The sequence below is a fragment of the Zootoca vivipara genome, chromosome 5, assembly GCF_965207765.1.
Source record: "Zootoca vivipara chromosome 5, rZooViv2.hap1.1, whole genome shotgun sequence".
Taxonomy (NCBI): Eukaryota; Metazoa; Chordata; class Lepidosauria; order Squamata; family Lacertidae; genus Zootoca; species Zootoca vivipara.
In genome coordinates, this window is record NC_142588.1 from 6,963,192 (window position 1) to 6,983,693 (window position 20,502).

Here is a 20,502-nt window from a genome sequence, read left to right on the forward strand (position 1 = left end):
TTTCTTCATATACTGCATTCCAAAAGTCTTTGACCATCCGGCATCTCCACCACATATGCATAAAGTCCCCTCTCACTTCCCCACACCTCCAACTGTTTTTTCACAGTTCTTGTTCTAGGCTTTGGAGGCACTTGGAAAGCAGTGAGAAGTAAAGCTGTTTCCAAGTTCCTTCCAAGCCCAGCATGATACTGAGAACAAAGTTATCACTCTTCTCCAAAGCCTAGAGAAAGATGAGAGATTTCTGGGATATTGTGCTGGGGTCCAAAGGCACTTTGTAGCAAATTTTCTCCCTGAGTTCTGAAGGTGTGTATAGTGTTACGGACGAGAACCCCACCTGCAATTAGGGGAAAGGGCAGAGTTGGTGGCCACTATAAAGTTTTGCTGAGTTGCAAGGCCAGACAAAACTGAGGGACCCCTGGATAGAGTTGCAGAGCTGTGTTCCACTGCCTGGGACAGGGTGGTGTTATAAGAAACAGGAGAGAGAGAGGAATAGGTAATAATAATAATAATAATAATAATAATAATAATAATAATAATAATAAATAATGTATTATTTATACCCCGCCCATCTGGCCGGGTTCCCCCAGCCACTCTGGGCGGCTTCCAACAAAATATCAAAATACAGAAATCCATCAAACATGAAAAGCTTCCCTAAACAGGGCTGCCTTGAGATGCCTTCTAAAGGTCTGGTAATTGTTCTCTTTGACCTCTGGTGGGAGGGCATTCCACAGGGTGGGTGCCACTACCGAGAAGGCCCTCTGCCTGGTTCCCTGTAACTTGGCTTCTCGTAGTGAGGGAACCACCAGAAGGCCCTCGGTGCTGGACCTCAGTGTCTGGGCAGAACGATGGGGGTGGAGACGCTCCTTCAGGTATACTGGACCGAGGCCGTTTAGGGCTTTAAAGGTCAGCACCAACACTTTGAATTGTGCTCGGAAACGTACTGGGAGCCAATGTAGGTCTTTCCAGACCGGTGTTATGTGGTCTCGGCGGCCGCTCCCAGTCACCAGTCTAGCTGCCGCATTCTGGGTTAGTTGTAGTTGTAGCTGTTGTCCTGTAGCAATCTTGCATGCTGACTGTTGTGTAAGTCCCTTTCAGAACCGGTGGGATTCATCCATCTACAAATGCATACAAGATTCTGAAAGGAAAACCTTTTACATTAAATTGGTTTTTTAACCGCTATGCCCAGGTCCAATTCCTGTGCTCCACAGCAGCCTAAAAGCCAGTTCTGGTGGTACAGTGCTGTAACTGTATGGACCTAAATTGGCTTTGTCCATTTGTGGGTGGATGTTTTGCATCCGCACATAGATTGCAGCAGAGAGAGGAGACACATGCCAGTGCCCATGGATATGATCACTCTCCACAACTGATTTTCTTACTTAGAGCCCAAAGTGCAGAGAAAAAAGATCTCAGGTTAAAGGTAAAGGTAAAGGACCCCTGACCATTAGGTCCAGTCGTGACCGACTCTGGAGTTGCGCGCTCATCTCGCATTATTGGCCGAGGGAGCCGGCGTATAGCTTCCAGGTCATGTGGCCAGCATGACAAAGCCGCTTCTGGCAAACCAGAGCAGCACATGGAAACGTCGTTTACCTTCCCGCTGTAGCGGTTCCTATTTATCTACTTGCATTTTGACGTGCTTTCGAACTGCTAGGTTGGCAGGAGCTGGGACCAAGCAACGGGAGCTCACCCCGTCACACGGATTCAAACCACCGATCTTCTGATCGGCAAGCCCTAGGCTCTCTGGTTTAGCCCACAGCGCCACCTGGGTCCTACACTTGTGATCTTTATTTTTAAATAAAATCCATACAACGCAATTGTCAATAAAACCTCAGGTAATCTGCGTGCATGTTCAAAACATCTGTCGTCAATGCCGCTTCCCTTTCTTAAAGGATTACTGCGATGGTAGTGATGATTCTGGAACCTTCCGAGTACTCATTGCCAATGAGGGATGTAGCTTCACAGGAGAGACATGTACTAAAAGGATTAGCATCCTCTTTGACAGTGGAGTGATTGAGCTGTACGATGGAGATGTAAGTATGAGCCCCTTATCTTTACTTCAGTCCCATTGTGGAGGAGCAAGCCTTATATTGCTTTCCTAAAAAGTCTGGACCAAGAACTTTTACTTGATTAATATGCAGTTCTATGATCTCAGTGGTGTCATGTTTAAAAGCAAGGGATTCCATATTGGTGGGGCAGGACTTTCTGGGCTTGTTCACACTTCTGCTTGTCCCATGCTTAGAAAGCATGGGTCTGAGTGGTTTTTCATTTGCCCCAGGGAAAACCTGCTCTTTAGCACTGAATCAGAGCAAACATCAATCTGGGAGAAAACTCAGTTGATGCATGCTCCAATTCGGCGGTAAAGATCTGGTTTCCTGGGGAGGGGGGGAGAGTGGCAAGACAAATGGGAGTCTGGATGAGCCCTCTGAAGCCCTTGGTGGATGATGAGAGCAACCGATTTAGGTATACTAACAGAGAATCTGGGCTCTGCAAGGTTTCCTTTGAAGCAGGGCTCCTGCATATTAGCCCGAGAACTTGTTTTCTGTGTTAGTGCTCGTGGGTGCCTTAAATACATCAAAAATCCCCCCCCTGCTCTCCCACCCACCAAGATAATCCGTGTTAACCAGTTGTGGTAACAGTAACCATTTCGAAAGAGCAGGTTGGTTATGTTGTTAGGGCACACTTGAGCCCCACTGTCTTTTGTTATTCGGAAAGTAAATTCAGATTTTGTGGCAGAAGAAAACTCTAACTGCAGGCCCTTTTTTAAAAGGTATCTACTGCATTGCAGCAGTCTGGAAACCTGGAATACGACAAGAGAGGGTAGTTAAGGGAGGCTGGATTGTTGCATATCCAGTCAAGTGCCTCCTCCTTCCTTGCATTTAAAATATCACTACAGTTGTACCTTGGAAGTTGAACAGAATCCGTTCCGGAAGACCGTTCAACTTCCAAAACGTTCAGAAACCAAAGTGTGGCTTCTGATTGGCAGCAGGAAGCTCCTGCCGCCAATCAGAAGCCATGGAAGCCTGTCGAACGTTCGGGTTCCAATGAACGTTTGTAAACTGGAATACTCACTTCCGGGTTTGCGGTGTTCGGGAGCCAAAACGTTTGACTCGCAAGGTGTTTGGGATCCAAGGTACGAATGTACTGGTGTTTCCTTGAAGAGGCTCCAGTTCTGTCTCACACTTCCCCAAGCCGAGAACTTTAGGACAGATCTGGCCCAAATAGTCACCAGATTCTTTCCCCACAAATTCAGGGGTAAGGAGAAAAGACCGATGGAAAAAAGGCATACCTTTCAAGAGAAGGCAAAATCTAGGAGGCAAGAGACTTCAGACATTTAGCCCTCTCTTAAAAGCAAATCTTGGGTTGACCAGGAAAAATAACAATAATTCTGTAGATGGCCCTGTTGCTCTTCTCTCCTTTCAACCACATGTTACGCAAAGGAAATCAGAGGGTCCGCCCCGCTTTGCATTTCCCCTCACAAAAGACCGAGCCCCCTTCCAGAGGGCAGAGTTCAGCTGTTTGTCTTGGGCATTGTAACAGCCAGGAATGTCGCTGCATTCATCCTTCACAGATCTCCAGTGTGTTATAGAATTACCATTACCTAAACTTCCGAAAGTGCTGTATTATCCCTGGAATACTAGAGCTTTGCAAACATTTTTTTGCAGTGAAATCTGAAGGCACACAATGCTTCTTTGTTTTGGGGTTTGAACATACAAAGAATGGCTGCCACCATCCCCCCTCCCATTCAAAAATTTCCTTTTTAAGTTGCACGGGGGGGGGGAATGCACTTCTGTTTATTTGAAGACACAAACAATTCAGTTTTTAAAAAACTCAAATGAATTTACACCAACAAAGGGAACAATATTTTTAAACACATAAACTAGCAGCTTGCTGGCCTGGATAACTTTGTTCCTCTGCCTCAGGGCTCACTGGCCTTTAAGTGGTGGAGAGGAGCTGTGCCATCTTCAGGAGATAATAATAATAATAATAATAATAATAATAATAATAATAATAATAATAATAATAAATTTATACGCGCCCTCTCCGGCTGAGACTGGGCTCGGGCGGCTAACACCAAATATATAATATAGTTGATGGTGTCACCTTCCAGCCTCTTCCTTATCCTCTTTTAAAGTTAAAGAACAGAGATTGACCAGTTAGGCACATGGAGGGGGAATGCTGTGTGTGTGTGTGTGTGTGTGTGTGTGTGTGTGTGTGTGTGTGTGTCTGTCTGTCTGTCTGTCTCTCTCTCTCTGTGTGTGTGTGTGTGTGTGTGTGTGTGTGTGAGAGAGAGAGAGAGAGAGAGAGAGAGAGAGAGAGAGAGAGAGAGAGAGAGAGAGAGAGAGAGAGAGGGAGGGGGGGGGGGGAGAGAGAGAGAGAGAGAGAGAGAGAGAGAGAGAGAGAGAGAGAGAGAGAGAGAGAGAGAGAGAGAGAGAGAGAAACAATAGAGATTTATAAAACTATGAATTCTGTGAGTAAAATTTACAGACGTTTCCCTCTCAAAATCAGCCAGTCAAGAGACAGGCAATAGGTTTATGTATGAAAGAAATAAAAAAGTATTTCTTCGTGCAATTAAGGTATGGAACTCATCATTCATGGATGTCGTGATGCCCATTAACTTTGATTTTTTTAAAAAATCAAAAGCACACCACAAATCCATGGAGAAGCCTGTTGACAGTTATTAGCTTTACACCTGGGTGTTACGTACCTGAGATAAGGAAATGACTGTCTCCACTGAGCTCGTTCTGAAGGCTCCTCAGAGGCACCTGGCTAGTGAAGACGAGTGGCCGAATACTGCACTAAACCAACCTTGCTCTGGTTCATCCAGGCGGCTGCTCTGGACCCACCATGTTATGGACCCATCATGAACATTGGTTCAGCCTGAAGTAGATCGAACATAAATTTTCCTATCCTTCTGGGATAGCTGGATGAGAGATCCAACAGGAGCCATGACTTGCTCCTAGAAAAGCATGAAGCTGCAATGCTATACCTACTTACCTCTGAGTAAACATGCATAGGTCACTGCAGAACAATTTTTTTGCATGGTATGACACTTGATGATGGGCACTATGGACATAGATCAGGCATCCCCAAACTTCGGCCCTCCAGATGTTTTGGACTATAATTCCCATCTTCCCCGACCACTGGTCCTGTTAGCTAGGGATCATGGGAGTTGTAGGCCAAAACATCTGGAGGGCCACAGTTTGGGGATGCCTGACATAGATAATGACTGGATTCTTGGCTGATGGCTACTTGTTTGAGTTCGGTCTAACAGGATATTTTTGAAGCAGAAGAGGGGGAAGTATCTTCAATCTGCTTGATGGAAAGAGTTACTAAGAGCTTCTAGGCTATTGCAGAGCTGAACTAAAGCTGTGTTTATGCTATTCCTTCCTGTGTCCTTGTTGCACATCTTTCGACCTCAATGCTAGTAAACTTTGCTACTCCCTTTAGCCAACGGTGAAACAAATTCAAATTTATTTTATTTGAAATGTTTCTAAACTACCCTTTGTCCAAGGATTTTAGGGCAGTGTACAATAAACCTGAGGGAAACTTCAACTATACTTGATAGTTCTTGCAAGACCCCAGAAATGTCCTGTACACTCTTCTCACAACTGATCCTATATGCTTTATGCTTTTCCACTTCCCCAAGTGGTAAGACGTTCCAGGAGAAGTGGGAAAGCATAAAGTTTCTATATATATTTTGCATAAAGCAAGCAAGAGAGGTAGGCTGTGCTGGTCCTTTGCCACTGGCATTCGCATTTTATGCAATACAGTGGTGCCTCGCTTAACGAATGCCCTGCTTAACGAAATTTCCGCTTAATGAAAGGTTTTTTCTAGCGGAGGTTGCCTCGCTAGACGAATTTGTTTTACGAAAAATTTGTCTAGCGAATCGCGGTTTCTCATAGGAATGCATTGAAATTCAATTAATGCGTTCCTATGGGCAAAAAAAAAAAAATTCAATGCATTCCTATGGGGTTCGCTAGATGAATTTTTCATTACAAGAAAAGACCCGTGGAATGAATTAAATTCGTCTAGCGAGGCACCACTGTATATATATATATATATATATATATATATATATATATATATATATGTAATATGTTGTTGTTGTTTAATCATTTAGTCGTGTCCGACTCTTCGTGACCCCATGGACCAGAGTACGCCAGGCACTCCTGTCTTGCACTGCCTCCCGCAGTTTGGTCAGGCTCATGTTGGTAGCTTCGAGAACACTGTCCAACCATCTCGTCCTCTGTCGTCTATATATCACAAATGCTGAAGTTTCTATATATATATTTTTCTGATGAAGGTAAACATCTTGACACCTCCTAGAGAAGAAGTCAACTTTGAAGTCTTGAAGTCTGGGCGTTACTACATCTTGTTGCTGGGTGGAGGAGGAATTGCTCTCATTTGGGATCGAGACATGGGCGTTACGGTTGTTCTGAAAGAGAACTATAAAGTAAGTCCACTCTGGTTTATTTTGAAATAGTGTGTTATTTATGCCAGCCACTCTGCGTTTTCTCACTGAGGCCCAAAAGGTGGCTTAAACAGTACAGAGCAATCAAATGTACAGCATTCCCATAACAGAATGTTTCTGGGTCTACATTTTCCCAATCAACTGACACCATTTGGACTGGAGAAAGGAAGAAAGTGATGGAGGCAGGCCAAGGCATCATCAGGGACTGATGGAGGAAAACTCTTGCTGCATCTGAAAGAACACAGGATAGAGAATATTATTCAGCCCAGCTCAGAGCAGACCTACTGAAATTAATGGACTTAACTTAATCATGTCCACTGATTTCAATGGATCTCCTCTCTGTAAAACTTAGTTGAATTGCATCCTTTCTTAATTGCATATGAGATCCAATGGGGTAGTTGCTATAGTGTTGGGTTTCAACTGGGGAGGATCAGAACTGGATTAAACCCTTTGGAGGACCCTATTGTGCTCTCTCTGGAATGCTCTCTCCAGAGAGACTCTCCTGGCACCTTCGTTACATATCTTTAGGTACCAAGGCAAAAACCTTCCTAAGTAAACTAATTAGGAATCTAATTTAACAATCTATGGCCTTTTGAATGGTGGTGATGGGGTGTTACTGTTTTTGTTTGTTATGCATTTTATGATGATATGCATTTTATGTTTTTATATTCTAAACTCCCCTGTGATCCTGGGATGAAGGATGGTATAGACATTTAGTAAATAATAGTAATAGTAATAAATAATAAAAATCATATCAGAATCATTTTTATTGAATACACTGTGGTTTGTTTATTTTCAAGGATAAAGTATGTGGTCTGTGTGGCAATTTTGATGGAATGCAAAACAATGACTTGACCAGCAGCAAAAACCAGCTTGAAGTGGATCCAAGTGACTTTGGGAATTCCTGGAAAGTTAATCCACAGTGTGCTGATGTCACAAAGGTATTGTTGGTGTGAACAGAATGGGAAGGGGGCAGAATCACCTGCCCACACTTTCACTTTTTAAATCTCCAGATAGATAAGTCTAGTGAATGGCCTGGATGTGCTTAAGATTTGTGTGTGGCCCTGATTCTTGCCTCATGGGTATGACTTGGAGAATTGTGTAAGCCTCCCTAACACCTTTCAACAAAGAATCCAATCGAAGAATAATAAATAATTCTGAAGACAAAATAAGTACATGTTGACAGTTGTGATGCGTTTGCCTTGAAGTTTGCATCAAGCATGATTTTATTGTTGGAGATTAAGCTACAGTAGTTATGATTGGGAGTCTGGTATAATAATGATTAATAGTAATAATAATAATTAATAATAATTAATAATAAATATCCCGCCCTCCCCGGCCAAAGCTGGGCTCAGAGTGGCTAAAATTATACAAGTAAGACAATGAATAAAAACAAGCGATCAATAAATTAAGATACATCCCACAATTAATTCAAACAATGAAGTCTTCTAAGGCTTCAGTACAGAATTAAAAACTGAGTTGTGAACATTATACACACTAGTGTATGGCTGGATACTGAGAAGCTGACTTTTCATGGTTTCCAGTTTGTTATCTATATTTGGAGGTCCCTATGATGCTGTGGTGTGGGATGCGGGTGGCGCTGTGGGTTAAACCACAGAGCCTAGGGCCTGCCGATCAGAAAGTTGGTGGTTCGAATCCCCGTGACGGGGTGAGCTTCCGTTGCTCGGTCCCAGCTCCTGCCAACCTAGCAGTTCGAAAGAACATCAAAGTGCAAGTAGATAAATAGGTACCGCTACAGCGGGAAGGTAAATGGCATTTCCGTGCGTTGCTCTGGTTTGCCAGAAGCGGCTTTGTCATGCTGGTCACATGACCTGGGAGCTGTACGCCAGTCATGTGGCCAGCATGACAAAGCAAGATGAGCGCCGCAACCCCAGTCGGTCACAACTGGACCTAATGGTCAGGTCCTTTATGACGCTGTGGTGTAAGCCACTGAGACTGAGACTTGAGCTTGTCAAGTCAGTGGTTTGAGGGCCCGCAACGGGGTGAGCTCCTGTTGTTCAGTCCCAGCTCCTGCCAACCTAGCAGTTCGAAAGCACGCCGAAAAGTGCAAGCAGATTAATAGCTACTGCTCCAGTGGGAAGGTAAACGGCATTTCCGTGCGCTGCTCTGGTTTGCCAGAAGCAGCTTAGTCATGCTGGCTACATGACCTGGAAAAACTGTCTGCGGACAAACACCAGCTCCCTCGGGCTGTAAAGCGAGATGAGCGCTGCAACCCCAGAGTCTTTCGTGACTGGACTTAACTGTCAGGGGCCCTTTACCTTTTTATTTATAGCAAATTGCTCTATCATGAATTTCAGATGCGCTTCTTACCTTACCTATTTCCCTTTTTGTATGTACACTTTAAAAATTATGAATATAGGACAGGGTGCAAGAACTGCGCAGCTACGGTACTTCCATGTGCCCGACCATAAACTGCTCAGCTTGCCATGTTCATTAAGAAATGAAATGTCAGATATTAAGATCTGTCCCTGTCTGTTTATTGGGATCCAGTGGTGACTTCCTAGATTGGATTATCACCGTTGTTGCTACATATAGGCCAAATAAGTAAGCAGATGAATGTTAAGTAGTCACATATGTTTATAGTAAGAACAACATGTCAATATCACTTCCCTTTGTTAAGCTTTCCCAGGGACAGAGCTTGGCATCTTCATTGTGCAATGGTAATGTGATGAAGCAAGTGATGGTGGAAACATCTTGCAACGTCCTGAACAGCAATACCTTCAAAGAGTGTAAAAAATTGGTAAGAAGCTTTTTATTCAGTTCTCACTCTCTCTTTTGCTGGCTTCATTAACTGGACAAATACTTAGCAGCAGCACATTTAACCCATATGACTTTCTTTGTAGGTGGACCCTGAGCCATATGTGGATATCTGCCTGTATGACACTTGTGCTTGTGAATCCATTGGGGACTGCGCTTGCTTCTGTGACGTCCTAGCTGCCTATGCCTATGCCTGTGCACAGAAAGGGGTTGTGGTTCACTGGAGGTCTCCTACTCTATGCCGTAAGTGCTGGAGAATTGAGGGGGGGGAATGATCATCACAGCATGAGAGTTGTGCACATTGCAAGCACTATCATACTATGCTAACTGTCATGGGATAAAGAATCATGGGAACTGGAGTTTGTTAGGGGTGAGGCAGGCTGCTCTGTGGCAAACACACCACACTTCCCAGGATTCCCTGGGGGAAGCCGGAACTGTTAAACTATGCAGCGTGGATGTGACCTCACTATGTGGCGCTTCCGTTGGCAAAGGAGAGATTAGAGCGGTTTTATTTAATCCAAGTCTTTCTTTGTTGCTGTTAATGGGAAATCTATCAAAAAACAAAACCAAGAAATGGCCAGCCATGTTCTGCAGAACTGAGGCAACTGCGATGTTTTGGTTTATGCCGAGATCTCGTGCATATATCAGAGTGGCAAAGCACACCTAGGGCAAGACTATGGATGGAACTCGCTGGAATTTTTGCATTCAGCTAGATGGTAAAGGTAAAGGATCCCTGACAGTTAAGTGCAATCGCGGACAACTCTGGGGTTGCGGCGCTCATCTCACTCTATTGGCCGAGGGAGCCGGCGTTTGTCCGCAGACAATTTTTCTGGGTCATGTGGCCAGCATCAATAAGCCACTTCTGGCAAAACCAGAGCAGCACACAGAAATGCTGTTTTACCTTCCCTGTGCTTTTGAACTGCTAGGTGGGCAGGAGCAGGGACTGAGCAACGGGAACTCACCCCGTCACGGGGATTTGAACTGCCGACCTTCTGATCGGCAAGCCCTAGGCTCAATGCTTTAGACCACAGCGCCACCTACGTCCCCAGTAATATGTGTAAAAAGAAAGTGAAAGCGTGAACGACAGCCTTTTGTCCACTTTCTGTTTTGTTTTGTTTTAAGTACTGAATTTGTGTGGATTTTTTTTCGAATTTCACACACACACATATTTGGGCTGAACCCGTGGCATAGAAACAAACCAGATCAAGGTCACTGAGTCCATCCCTAGATGGAATCTATAGTAGTGTGAAGTGAAGTTTCCAGTTTGACTCTCACTTCTTCCATGAACTCATAACCTCCATCTGCAACATGGTCCTAAGCGGTGCTGACACATTGCAGGCTTGTTATAAACGGGATCGTGCAAATCATGCTGAATCCTCAGAAGCACTATAAGATGTGACGTCGCGTTGTTACTTCATGGCACAAGCACCCAGTTGTTGTTGTTTCTTCTTCATATTTGGTAGCACAAAGTTGTGAAGACATGAACAAGGAAAGAGGAGGAGGAGGGTACCTGTGTGAGTGGCGATACAACAGCTGTGGCCCTGCCTGCCCAAGGACATGCCAGCACTTGGATCCAGTGGCCTGCCCTGCGAAGTGTGTCGAAGGATGTCATGTGGATTGTCCAGCAGGCAAGCATGGTCCTTTGGGTGTGGACGTACTAGCTTAGCTTCTGCAATCAAAAGTGAAAATAAATTTTATTATTAATCTCTGGTAGGGAAAGGAGGGGATTGGTTTGGATATTCTTTGGGATTGCCCCTCTCATCAGCAGGAGGAGCCACACAGGTGATCTTGACTTCCTTCCTTACTGTCCACAGTGGGGTGCCAACTTGAATAAAATATGGGGGGCAGGTAAGCCCCACCCCACATAATCGCAAAATGCTGTGTGCGCGCACACACACACTCACCATGTGAATGGCAGTGCATGTTAAGTGGGCGGGGGGGGGGCTCAAATATTTTATTGGGGGAGGCAAAGGGACCTTGGCCCCTAGGAGTTGGCTCCTATGGTCCCCAGAGCAGGTAGAGATGGAACTGGCTGAGTTGTGCAACTGGACCACTTGTGGGGTAACTTGATTCCTTCAGAAAGCAGATGTCCCATCCCATCTTTATCATTGGTGCTTGGGAAGTGCAAGCGTAGATTGTTGTTTACTGTTTCTTTTAAAAGCCCAACTTCTAAAATTGTTGTGAAACAGGGAAAATACTTGATGAGCTGTCAGAGTCTTGTGTTGATCTTGAAGAATGCCCGGTGTGTGAATTAGACAATCTCCGGATTCCCCACGGGAAGAGGATCGTGTTGAACACTGAAGATGCGGAGCTCTGCCAATCCTGGTAAAGCAGATGCCTTTTTCTGCACGGGGGTGGGCAGGCAGGGTGAGAATGGGGAGCATGAATATATGCATGCAAATAACCCAGAGCGGTGAATTTCAGCATTGATTTTGCATGAAGGCACAAGCATTTAGTCAAGACTCCGGAAACGTTTTCTGTTTTGGAGGAAGGACACCCTGAAAGTAAAAAAAAACACCCAGGTTCTGGATGCAGAACCATTCCTTACATAGCGTTTACGTTACTTATCCGAGGGATAAGTAGCTCATTTTCTGAATCCAGGAAGAAAATGCAGGCCTTGGTTATTAGTGCTGTAAAATCAGATCATTTTAAACACTATATCGTTTGAGAGAAATTGCTCGCCTAGAATCCTATACCACAGTTTCCCCAATGCCTGCTAATGATTTAACGTGCATGGCAACACACTGTGACTTCTTCCTCCATGCAGTTTGGGAATGTTATGTACATTTGCCTCACCAGGGATATATCACTGCACGTAGCTGTCACCTAATTTAGATGCCTACGCCACCTGTACAAACAATAGGAAAGCATTTTTACAGCAAATATCCAAAGAAAACTGGAAGCTTGTAGAATGTCATCCACCAAATATTTACACCAGGCTTAAAATAATAAATTGCAATAGTTCTGTAAATCAGTGATGCTCATTCCAATAATTTTTAGCCACAACAGCATTACGTCATCTCCAATGATGTCAGTGGATTATGCACAGCTATTGTTTCAGAACTTCCAAAGCTCAGTCCTTGTCACACCCAGGATGGGGCAAGACAAAGGCAGAAGGAGAGGAAGGCAAAAGCGCCACACTCTAGTGGGTGTCCTCAGGGATGGGGGTGTAGGGGCCCAGCCGGTAAAAGCCTCTTACCAAAACACTACCAACTAGGACACGGGTGCAGAGCAGCCCAATATAGGAACCAAGACTCTAAAACTTTTGAGCTTGGTGTATCAAAATTCGCCAAAAAAGAGAGCATAACTCGGGTGGTGTATCACTTCGAGAGAAAAAAACCACAATTTCGCGATATTTATAGTTTAAATAACAAAAATGTATAATTATAATATATAACTGTATTTAATAAACCAAAAACTAATTATTTAACCAAACCAAACCAAAAACCCCTTATTTATCACAAAGTGCCCAGAGTTGCTGAGCTTTTTGGGGGGAAGCTGCTGACCAATGTTTTGGAGGGTTTTTCTTGAGGGGGTGCAAAAGTTGCTTTGCTTTTGGGGGGGTGCCCCAAAGCTGCTTTGCTTTTGGGGGGGGGAGAAAACAGAAATAAATGATGAATAATACCTTCGCTGGAACTAACACGCAGCACCGGCATAGTCTGCCAAAGCGCCAAAAAACCCAGCACATAACGGGTTAAAAAACGAACGCTGTTACACCCAATCATCGTCTGCCAAAGCACCAGACAAAACAGCACAGAAAGGGTTAAAAAACCCAATCTCTGGCTACCAGCAGCAATAACAACAAAAAAGGATCTGGGTTTTAACAGCGGAGACAAGGAGATAAGCTGTAGTGTGAGGAGGAGCGGGAGAACAAATGGGGGAAAAACAACAACAACAGCGTGAATGGGCCGATGGGGCGCATGCCAGCAGTGAGGGCTCACACATGTCATAGGTTCGCCATCACTGAACTAAGATCATGAATGGAGAATCAGTCTAGGTTTGACGTGATACAGAGGCAAGACAAGGCAGTAGTGTGAGGTCAGTATCACAGGAAATTCAGGCAACGTGCAACACAGGGAACTAGAATCGGGAGCAAGAGACCTGTGTTGCTTCCAGCATCCCTGACCACACCATAACCACAGCTCCTGGTAGAAAAAGTGTCACTTAATTCTGTTGATGCAATTGTATTGTATTGTCCTGGCTGCATCAGAATTAAGAAGAAGTATTCCCAACCCAACCCCCTTCATATCAGTATTGTGCTTATATTTTGGTGGGACAATGGAGCAGCTGAAACAAAACATGGTACTTAAGCATTAAGATAACATTAAACAACCATGCAGAATTCTTGAATGTTACCTTGGCTAGGTTCTAGAATTGTAGACTCGTGGAATTGTAGAATCGGAAGGGTTCTGTGGGTCATCTAGTCCAGCCCCCTGCAATGCAGGAAGGTACACGTGGCATATTGTTTCATCTAGATAGAAACTGTGCTTCTACTTAACTTAGTCTGCTCGCTCTTCTTGTGCTCGCTCTTCTGACACTGTTTCAAGATCTGCTTTTTTAACAACTGGAAGAAACAAACTCTTTGAAGATGCTGAGAACAAGGGGGAAATCATGCTTGAGATATGTTGAAATGTTGGTGGGTTTTCATAAGCAGTTCTGTAGTTTGATGGCCCTAGTATGTAAGTGGGAGAGCCATGACCAGAAGAGTGAGAATGAAGGCCACTTCCAGTGTTACTCTGCAGTAGGGAATTGTTGCAACCCAATACGCTTAACTTTTATTCAAGTCGCATATTGTAATTTTGTTGGTGCCGACAATTGCTCTAAATCTTTCCTATGCACATGTTACTCATTCTAGCACAGTGACAGTCCGAAGGTGGAGAAAGGAATCAACTCTTTTCCAGCTTAACAGTGTCTTCTCTGCCTCGTTGTTTTGAGGCAATCCTTAGTTGCAAACGTTTTGTGGAGAAATACTGCTATTGTTTGTAATGGTTTATCTTGTTGATTCCCCTCCCCAGCCATTGTGAAGGACGAAACTTGACATGTCATAGATGTGATCCAAAGGAGACAGATGAAATTCTAATGACCACAACTATTGCTCCAGAAGATCAGATAACCTATGAATATTCTTGCAGTAAAATGATGGACCTTGCTTTCTTAATTGATGGCTCCAATAAGCTTTCTGAGAGTGATTTTGAACAGCTGAAAGCTTTCATAATTGGCATGATGGAAAAACTCCACATCTCCCAGAAAAGAATTCGCCTGGCGATCCTAGAATACCGAACTGGCTCACACATTTACCTTGGCCTCAAAGACATCAAAAAGCCATCTCAAATGAGGAGGATTGTTCAGAATATAAAATACACTGGTGGAGAGGTTGCCTCTGCAACTGAAGTACTTAAGTATGTTGTGTTCCATGTGTTTGGGAAGGCTCCACGGACAAACGCTGCCAGAATCGCTGTCTTACTTACAGCCAGCAAGGATCCGAAGAGAATCCAAACGATTTTCCCGCTTTTGAAAAAGAAGAAAATCACTGTCATACCAGTCGGACTTGGACCTCATATCAGCATTGACCAAATTCAATTAATTGAAAGGCAGTCGCCTGAGAATAAAGCCTTCATAATGAGCAGTGTGCTTGAACTAAGGGAACGTAGGGATGAAATAATTGATTACTTCTGTGGCCTTGTGCCTGAAGTAAGTGCCATGTTGTTTACCACACGGCCCCCTATTGCAACCCTCCCCAGTGTCACCGCAGCCCCTGGGCTCGGCTGGGAGTTAACCAAAGCAGCCCCAACACCATTTTTAGTTTCTGTTCATAAGGCCATTGACATCGTTTTTTTACTTGAGGGGTCTGACAAAGTTGGCGAGGCGAATTTCAATTTGGTCAAAGAGTTTATCGCCCGCACCATCAGAGAAATGGATATCGGGGAGGAAACCATTCATATCACTATCATTCAGTACTCCTTCACAATCACGGTGGAATATTCCTTCAGGGACAGACAATCAAAAACCGACCTGATTAGGAAGGTGAGGGAGATGAAGTTCCGTGGAGGGAACGCCACCAACACCGGAAAGGCTCTCAACTTTGTCTCTGAACAAACGATAGCCACAAGCAGTAGGGAAAGAAGGCAAGCTCCCCACTTGGTTTACATGGTGACTGCGAATCCTGCCACAGATACCATCACTCGCCTACCCACTGATGTCAACCTCATTCCCATTGGTATAAGCCCTAACGCTAACATCCAGGAACTCAGAGAGTTAAGCCAGCCTCAGGCTCCCATAATCTTAGAGGATTATGACAGACTCATCCAAGAAGGACCTGACTTGATCTTAAAAACATGCTGCACAAGGGAAGGTAATGCCTGTTTTCTTAACTTGGGGTTTTGTTTTGAATCTTTTTATATATATATAAAACAATTTATTAAATTTTCCAATTAAACACATTTAAACAAAAACAAAACAACCACAAACGCAACAACACATAATAAACATAATAAACACAAAATTTTTCTTCTAAGCATCTTATCAGTTATTACAATTTTCTTTGCTCTGCCGAGCTTTGACTTCCCTCCCTCCCCCCAATCGGTTTTCTTGTCCATTCCTGTCTCACAGTTTCTTTATTCCTTCTACCTAAAATCAATTCGTAGGATTTATTTCGGTCCTGCAAGTGTCTTTAAACTTCTACAGTTCTTCTCCATATAGTCCACAAATTTACTCCAATCCTTCTGGAACTTTGACTTTCCCTGGTTTCGGATCCTGCTAGTCAGTCTTGCTAATTCTGCATAGTCCATCATTTTCACCATCCTTCACCATCCTTCTCTTTACATTTCCAGCATGTTTTACTGCTCGTCCTAAACATCTTAGCCAATTTTACTGGTGTTAAATACCATCTATACATCATCTTCCAAACATTCTCTTTCAGGGCAGTACATGCAGTAAATTTCTAAGTTTGATTCCACAATTTCAACCACACATCATATTCAATATTATACCCAAAATCTTTTGCCCATTTTATCATCACATCTTTTGTCAATTCATCTTTCGTATACCATTCTAACAGCAAATCATACATTTTTGACAACAATTTTGTTCTGCCTTCCAAAAAATCTATTTGAAATTTGGACCTTTTAACTTCAAAACCTATTTTTCCATCATTTATAAACACTTGATGATATTGCAGCCATCCAGTCAGTTGTTTAGTTTTGAATCTTAACAGCACCCTCTTAAAAATTTAACAGATATTTTCCCCTGCTAAACTCTGGAGCCAATAGATTGCACCTTCTTCAACACATTTGAGCAGGCCACGGAGATTTCAGGGTGGCAGGATAGCACAGATATTGCCATACCATTCCTACCCTACCCCCTCGAGCTGTTGCTTCTGACTGGTTTTTGTAAAGATCAATCTCTCCCTTGTCCTGATCTACAGGCTCAAAGGAGAGCTTGTGTGAGTGGTTTGGTGCAGGGATACCAACGAAGGGGGTAAAAAAAATGACCGAATGGCCAGTTCTAGTGCTTACCTGTGTGAACATGGCTACAAATGAGATAGATACAACTAAGCAGTTGTCATGACGTGTCCGTGACGTGTTAATATGTTCAGCATTACAGTGGAACCTCGGTTTATGAACACCTCGGTTTACAAATTTTCGGTTTATGAACGTCGCGGACCCATCTGGAACAGATTAATCCACTTTCCATTACTTTCAATGGGAAAGTTCGCTTCAGTTTATGAATGCTTCAGTTTAAGTACTCCACGGACCGTCTGGAACAGATTAATCCACTTTCCATTACTTTCAATGGGAAAGTTCGCTTCAGTTTATGAACGCTTCAGTTTAAGTACTCCGCAGACCATCTGGAACAGATTAATCCACTTTCCATTACTTCCAAAGGGAAAGTTCACTTCAGTTTATGAACGCTTCAGTTTATGAACGCTTCAGTTTATGAACAGACTTCCGGAACCAATTGTGTTCATAAACCGAGGTACCACTGTACTTATATGCATAGGAAGCTATGTAAGCTGGCATCAATAGCCCAATTAACTCACCCCTGGCTTAGAGGCCCCTTCCCAGTCTACTTCCAGGTGTTTTGGGACTACAATTCCCATCATCCCTGACCACTGGTCCTGTTAGCTAGGGATCATGGGAGTTGTAGTACCAAAACATCTGGAGGGCCGAGGTTGCCTATGCCTGACTTAGATAAAGGTGGAAGTTGCCAGGGAGCCAGTGTGAGAACCCTCCCCTCTCCTGACCAGCTGAACCAAAACTAAAGCCTCAAAGATTCAAAACAGGTGAGCTTATTCTTGCACCAAATGACAATTTGTCCCAGGGTTATCTTGACTGCCAAGACGACATTCATGAACATTTTCACTGTTTGGTTCTATATTCTCCCTGCAGTTTTCCTACATGGGAAATGGGTTGTGTTTTTATTGACATGAGGTGACAGCAGGGCCCAAAATCTGAGCATGGTGTGGCTGCAGGAACTATTCTGCAGTTCAGAGTGTTTCTGTGAGAGGCATGCAAGGGATTCTGTACTATACGAGTTGACAGGGAATGTATTCCCTCAATATTCCCTCCGTAATGTTTTTAACCTATTGTGTTCTCTCTTTGAAATCATGCAGTTGATTTCTATCAACAGTTGCTTTGTATAATTTTTAAAAAAGAATTACAAGCTTTTTTTAAAAAAATAATCTTTAGAAACCTGCAGCAAACCAATGGATGTCATATTTCTTCTGGATGGGAGCTCAAAGGTTAGCAGATCACAATTTGAGGAAATGAAGCAATTTGTGAAAGCGTTCATTGAGCACAGCAATGTTGGTGAGTACCATATATTTACTCAATCGTTTTAGAAGTTTGGGGTCCATGTTCATTCTATCCACAAGGGGACGACTGAAGTGGTGCGCCAGAAACTCTTTCTGCAAAGAATCTAGATTTGTCGTAGACATAAGCAGGGATGTGTGTTTAAAAAGCAAACAATCAAACTTCTGCACCAAATGTAGTCAAAAGTGCCAGAATTTTCCCACTCCTGATCTGGAGGAATCTGGGAGCTGAGGTTGCATGCTTTGCCTCAAGGAAACAACACAACCCTATAAAAGGTTGAAGGCAAAGTGTAAATGAATTTTTAACATAATTTAAATTAAACTTAAAGGTAAAGGGACCCCTGACCATCAGGTCCAGTTGTGACCGACTCTGGGGTTGTGCGCTCATCTCGCATTATTGGCCGAGGGAGCCGGCGTATAGCTTCCAGGTCATGTGGCCAGCATGACAAAGCCGCTTCTGGCAAACCAGAGCAGCACATGGAAACGCCGTTTACCTTCCCGCTGTAGGCTTGACACTTGCCCGGGAAACATTAGCTCTTTATGTATATTGCTACAGATGGATTTTTTTTAAATATTCATATTGTTACAGAAAACAGTTATCGAAGTCACAGATGAATTCTTGAGGTTGGTCACTAATGTTAAAATACAGTTTAAAAAAAGGAACACATTTAAACTTCCTGTGATATTCTTGGTTATTTTTACACCAAGCATGCAAGTAATTTAATATTAATTGGAATTCAAATAATATTAGCTGAAGCATGAAATATTATGTAAAGAAGCTTACAAATGATTACCTGTTAACAAAGTTCTCCCCCTTCAACCTCCACCCCAGTGCCATCTTCTACACTGCTCAAAAAGTTTCCCCAGGCCTTTTACGGCGATTACAGTGGAACCTCAGTTGTCGAACACTTCGGAATTTGAACGTTTTATGCTTTCAAATGCCAACAACCCGGAAGTGAATGCTTCCATTTCCGAATGTGCCTCGGAAGTCCAATGGCTTCCGAGGCACGTTTCTCCATTTTTTTCAATGGATTTTGCCGACCTCCCATTTTGCCTTGGTTGTCGAATGTTTTGGAAGTCGAACGGTCTTCCAGAACAGATTACGTTTGACAACCGAGGTTTCATTGTATCAGGGACATTTGGACAGGTGCAATCAGGCCCGGTGCGTCCATTTAGGCAAACTAGGCCATTGCCTAGAGCGCGAAAATGGAGGGGGCGCTGCCAAGCCTGCCCTGCAAAACCCCCTGCGCCACCGCCGTCCTCCCAAGGCGCTCGCTCGCGCTCCTCCCGCCTATAGAGGGGACGCCAAGAGCTCCCCAGCGGCAGCGGCCACAGCGAGCAAGCAGCAGCGGTAGTGGCAGCAAGCGCCCGCAGCCGAAGCCTTCAGCTATGGGCGCTGCTGCCGCCTGCCCGCTCGCCAAGGAGCCCCCAGCGTCCCCTCCACAGGCGGGAGGAGTGCGAGCCAAAAGGAGAGCTTAGCGCCCTCCCGCCTGTGGAGGGGACGCTGTGAGCTCCCCAGCAGCTGCAGTGAGCAAGCGGCGGCAGCGCCCGCAGCTGAAGCCTTCAGCTATGGGCGCTGCTGCCGCTGCTGCTGAGGAGCTCAAAGGGTCCCCTCCACAGGCGGGAGGGCGCTGAGCTCCCCCCTTGGCCCGCGCTCCTCCCGCCAATGGAGGGAATGCAGGGGCATCAGCGGTGTGCGTGCGTGCATGCATCATGATGCATGCGCCCAGGGGGTGCCAGAAAGTGTTTTGCTTAGGGCGCAAAAAGCCCTAGCACCGCGCCTGGGTGCAATGAGAGGGGGGGGGGATGAAAAGTTCAGCTGGATGAAAAGTTATTCCATGAGTGCAAAAGCACCAGTTGGATTCCACCCTTGTAAAATAAATAATCAGAACAGTTTGACTTGGCATAAATGCCTCAGATTATGGCAATCACCACAGCAAGCTGCACCAGATTTTCTGTTTGTCTGGCACATGCAATGGTAGATTGACTCAAGGCAGATGTTGGCCTAGCTCAGACACCCAAATCCAGACACAGCATCTCTTCTTGCACAAAGAATATACAGCTTTCTGCTATTTTTTTCTGACCTTGTTAAAGAGGACAGCAGGCACTTAGTGGCAGACCAACAAGTTCTTGCTTCCCCGCTAAGCGACTTAGAATTCATGAGCTGTTTTCAAACCATGAGCTTTTTTAAAATCCAAGGTCTTCTAAAGCAAAGAGAAATGTAATATCCCACACATCCCACACATATCAGAAATATAAATTAATCGGCAACTTAGGTTTTAATAACGTGCCTGTGTAATATCTGTGCAAATAGAATTTTTCAACATCAGTTCTTTGAATTTGGTCTATTTGCATGAGCTACAACCATTCTGCTTTGATAATAAAAAAATGCAAACCAATATCTGACATATGGGGAAAACTAACATGTTTTAGTAAAAATGAACAC

At 44.1% G+C, this 20,502-nt stretch overlaps 1 protein-coding gene across 1 annotated transcript in view; it reads left to right on the top strand.

Moving 5' to 3' along the window:
• VWF (von Willebrand factor) overlaps nucleotides 1–20,502 on the top strand; it is a 158,022-nt gene that overhangs the window by 60,425 nt on the left and 77,095 nt on the right. Inside the window, exons 21-29 of the mRNA XM_035138705.3 lie at nucleotides 1,887–2,027; nucleotides 6,302–6,451; nucleotides 7,270–7,410; nucleotides 9,111–9,230; nucleotides 9,334–9,490; nucleotides 10,711–10,875; nucleotides 11,437–11,572; nucleotides 14,263–15,599; nucleotides 17,935–18,054. Of these exons, the coding sequence (XP_034994596.2) occupies nucleotides 1,887–2,027; nucleotides 6,302–6,451; nucleotides 7,270–7,410; nucleotides 9,111–9,230; nucleotides 9,334–9,490; nucleotides 10,711–10,875; nucleotides 11,437–11,572; nucleotides 14,263–15,599; nucleotides 17,935–18,054 (2,467 nt within the window). The remainder of the gene's footprint in view (nucleotides 1–1,886; nucleotides 2,028–6,301; nucleotides 6,452–7,269; nucleotides 7,411–9,110; nucleotides 9,231–9,333; nucleotides 9,491–10,710; nucleotides 10,876–11,436; nucleotides 11,573–14,262; nucleotides 15,600–17,934; nucleotides 18,055–20,502) is intronic.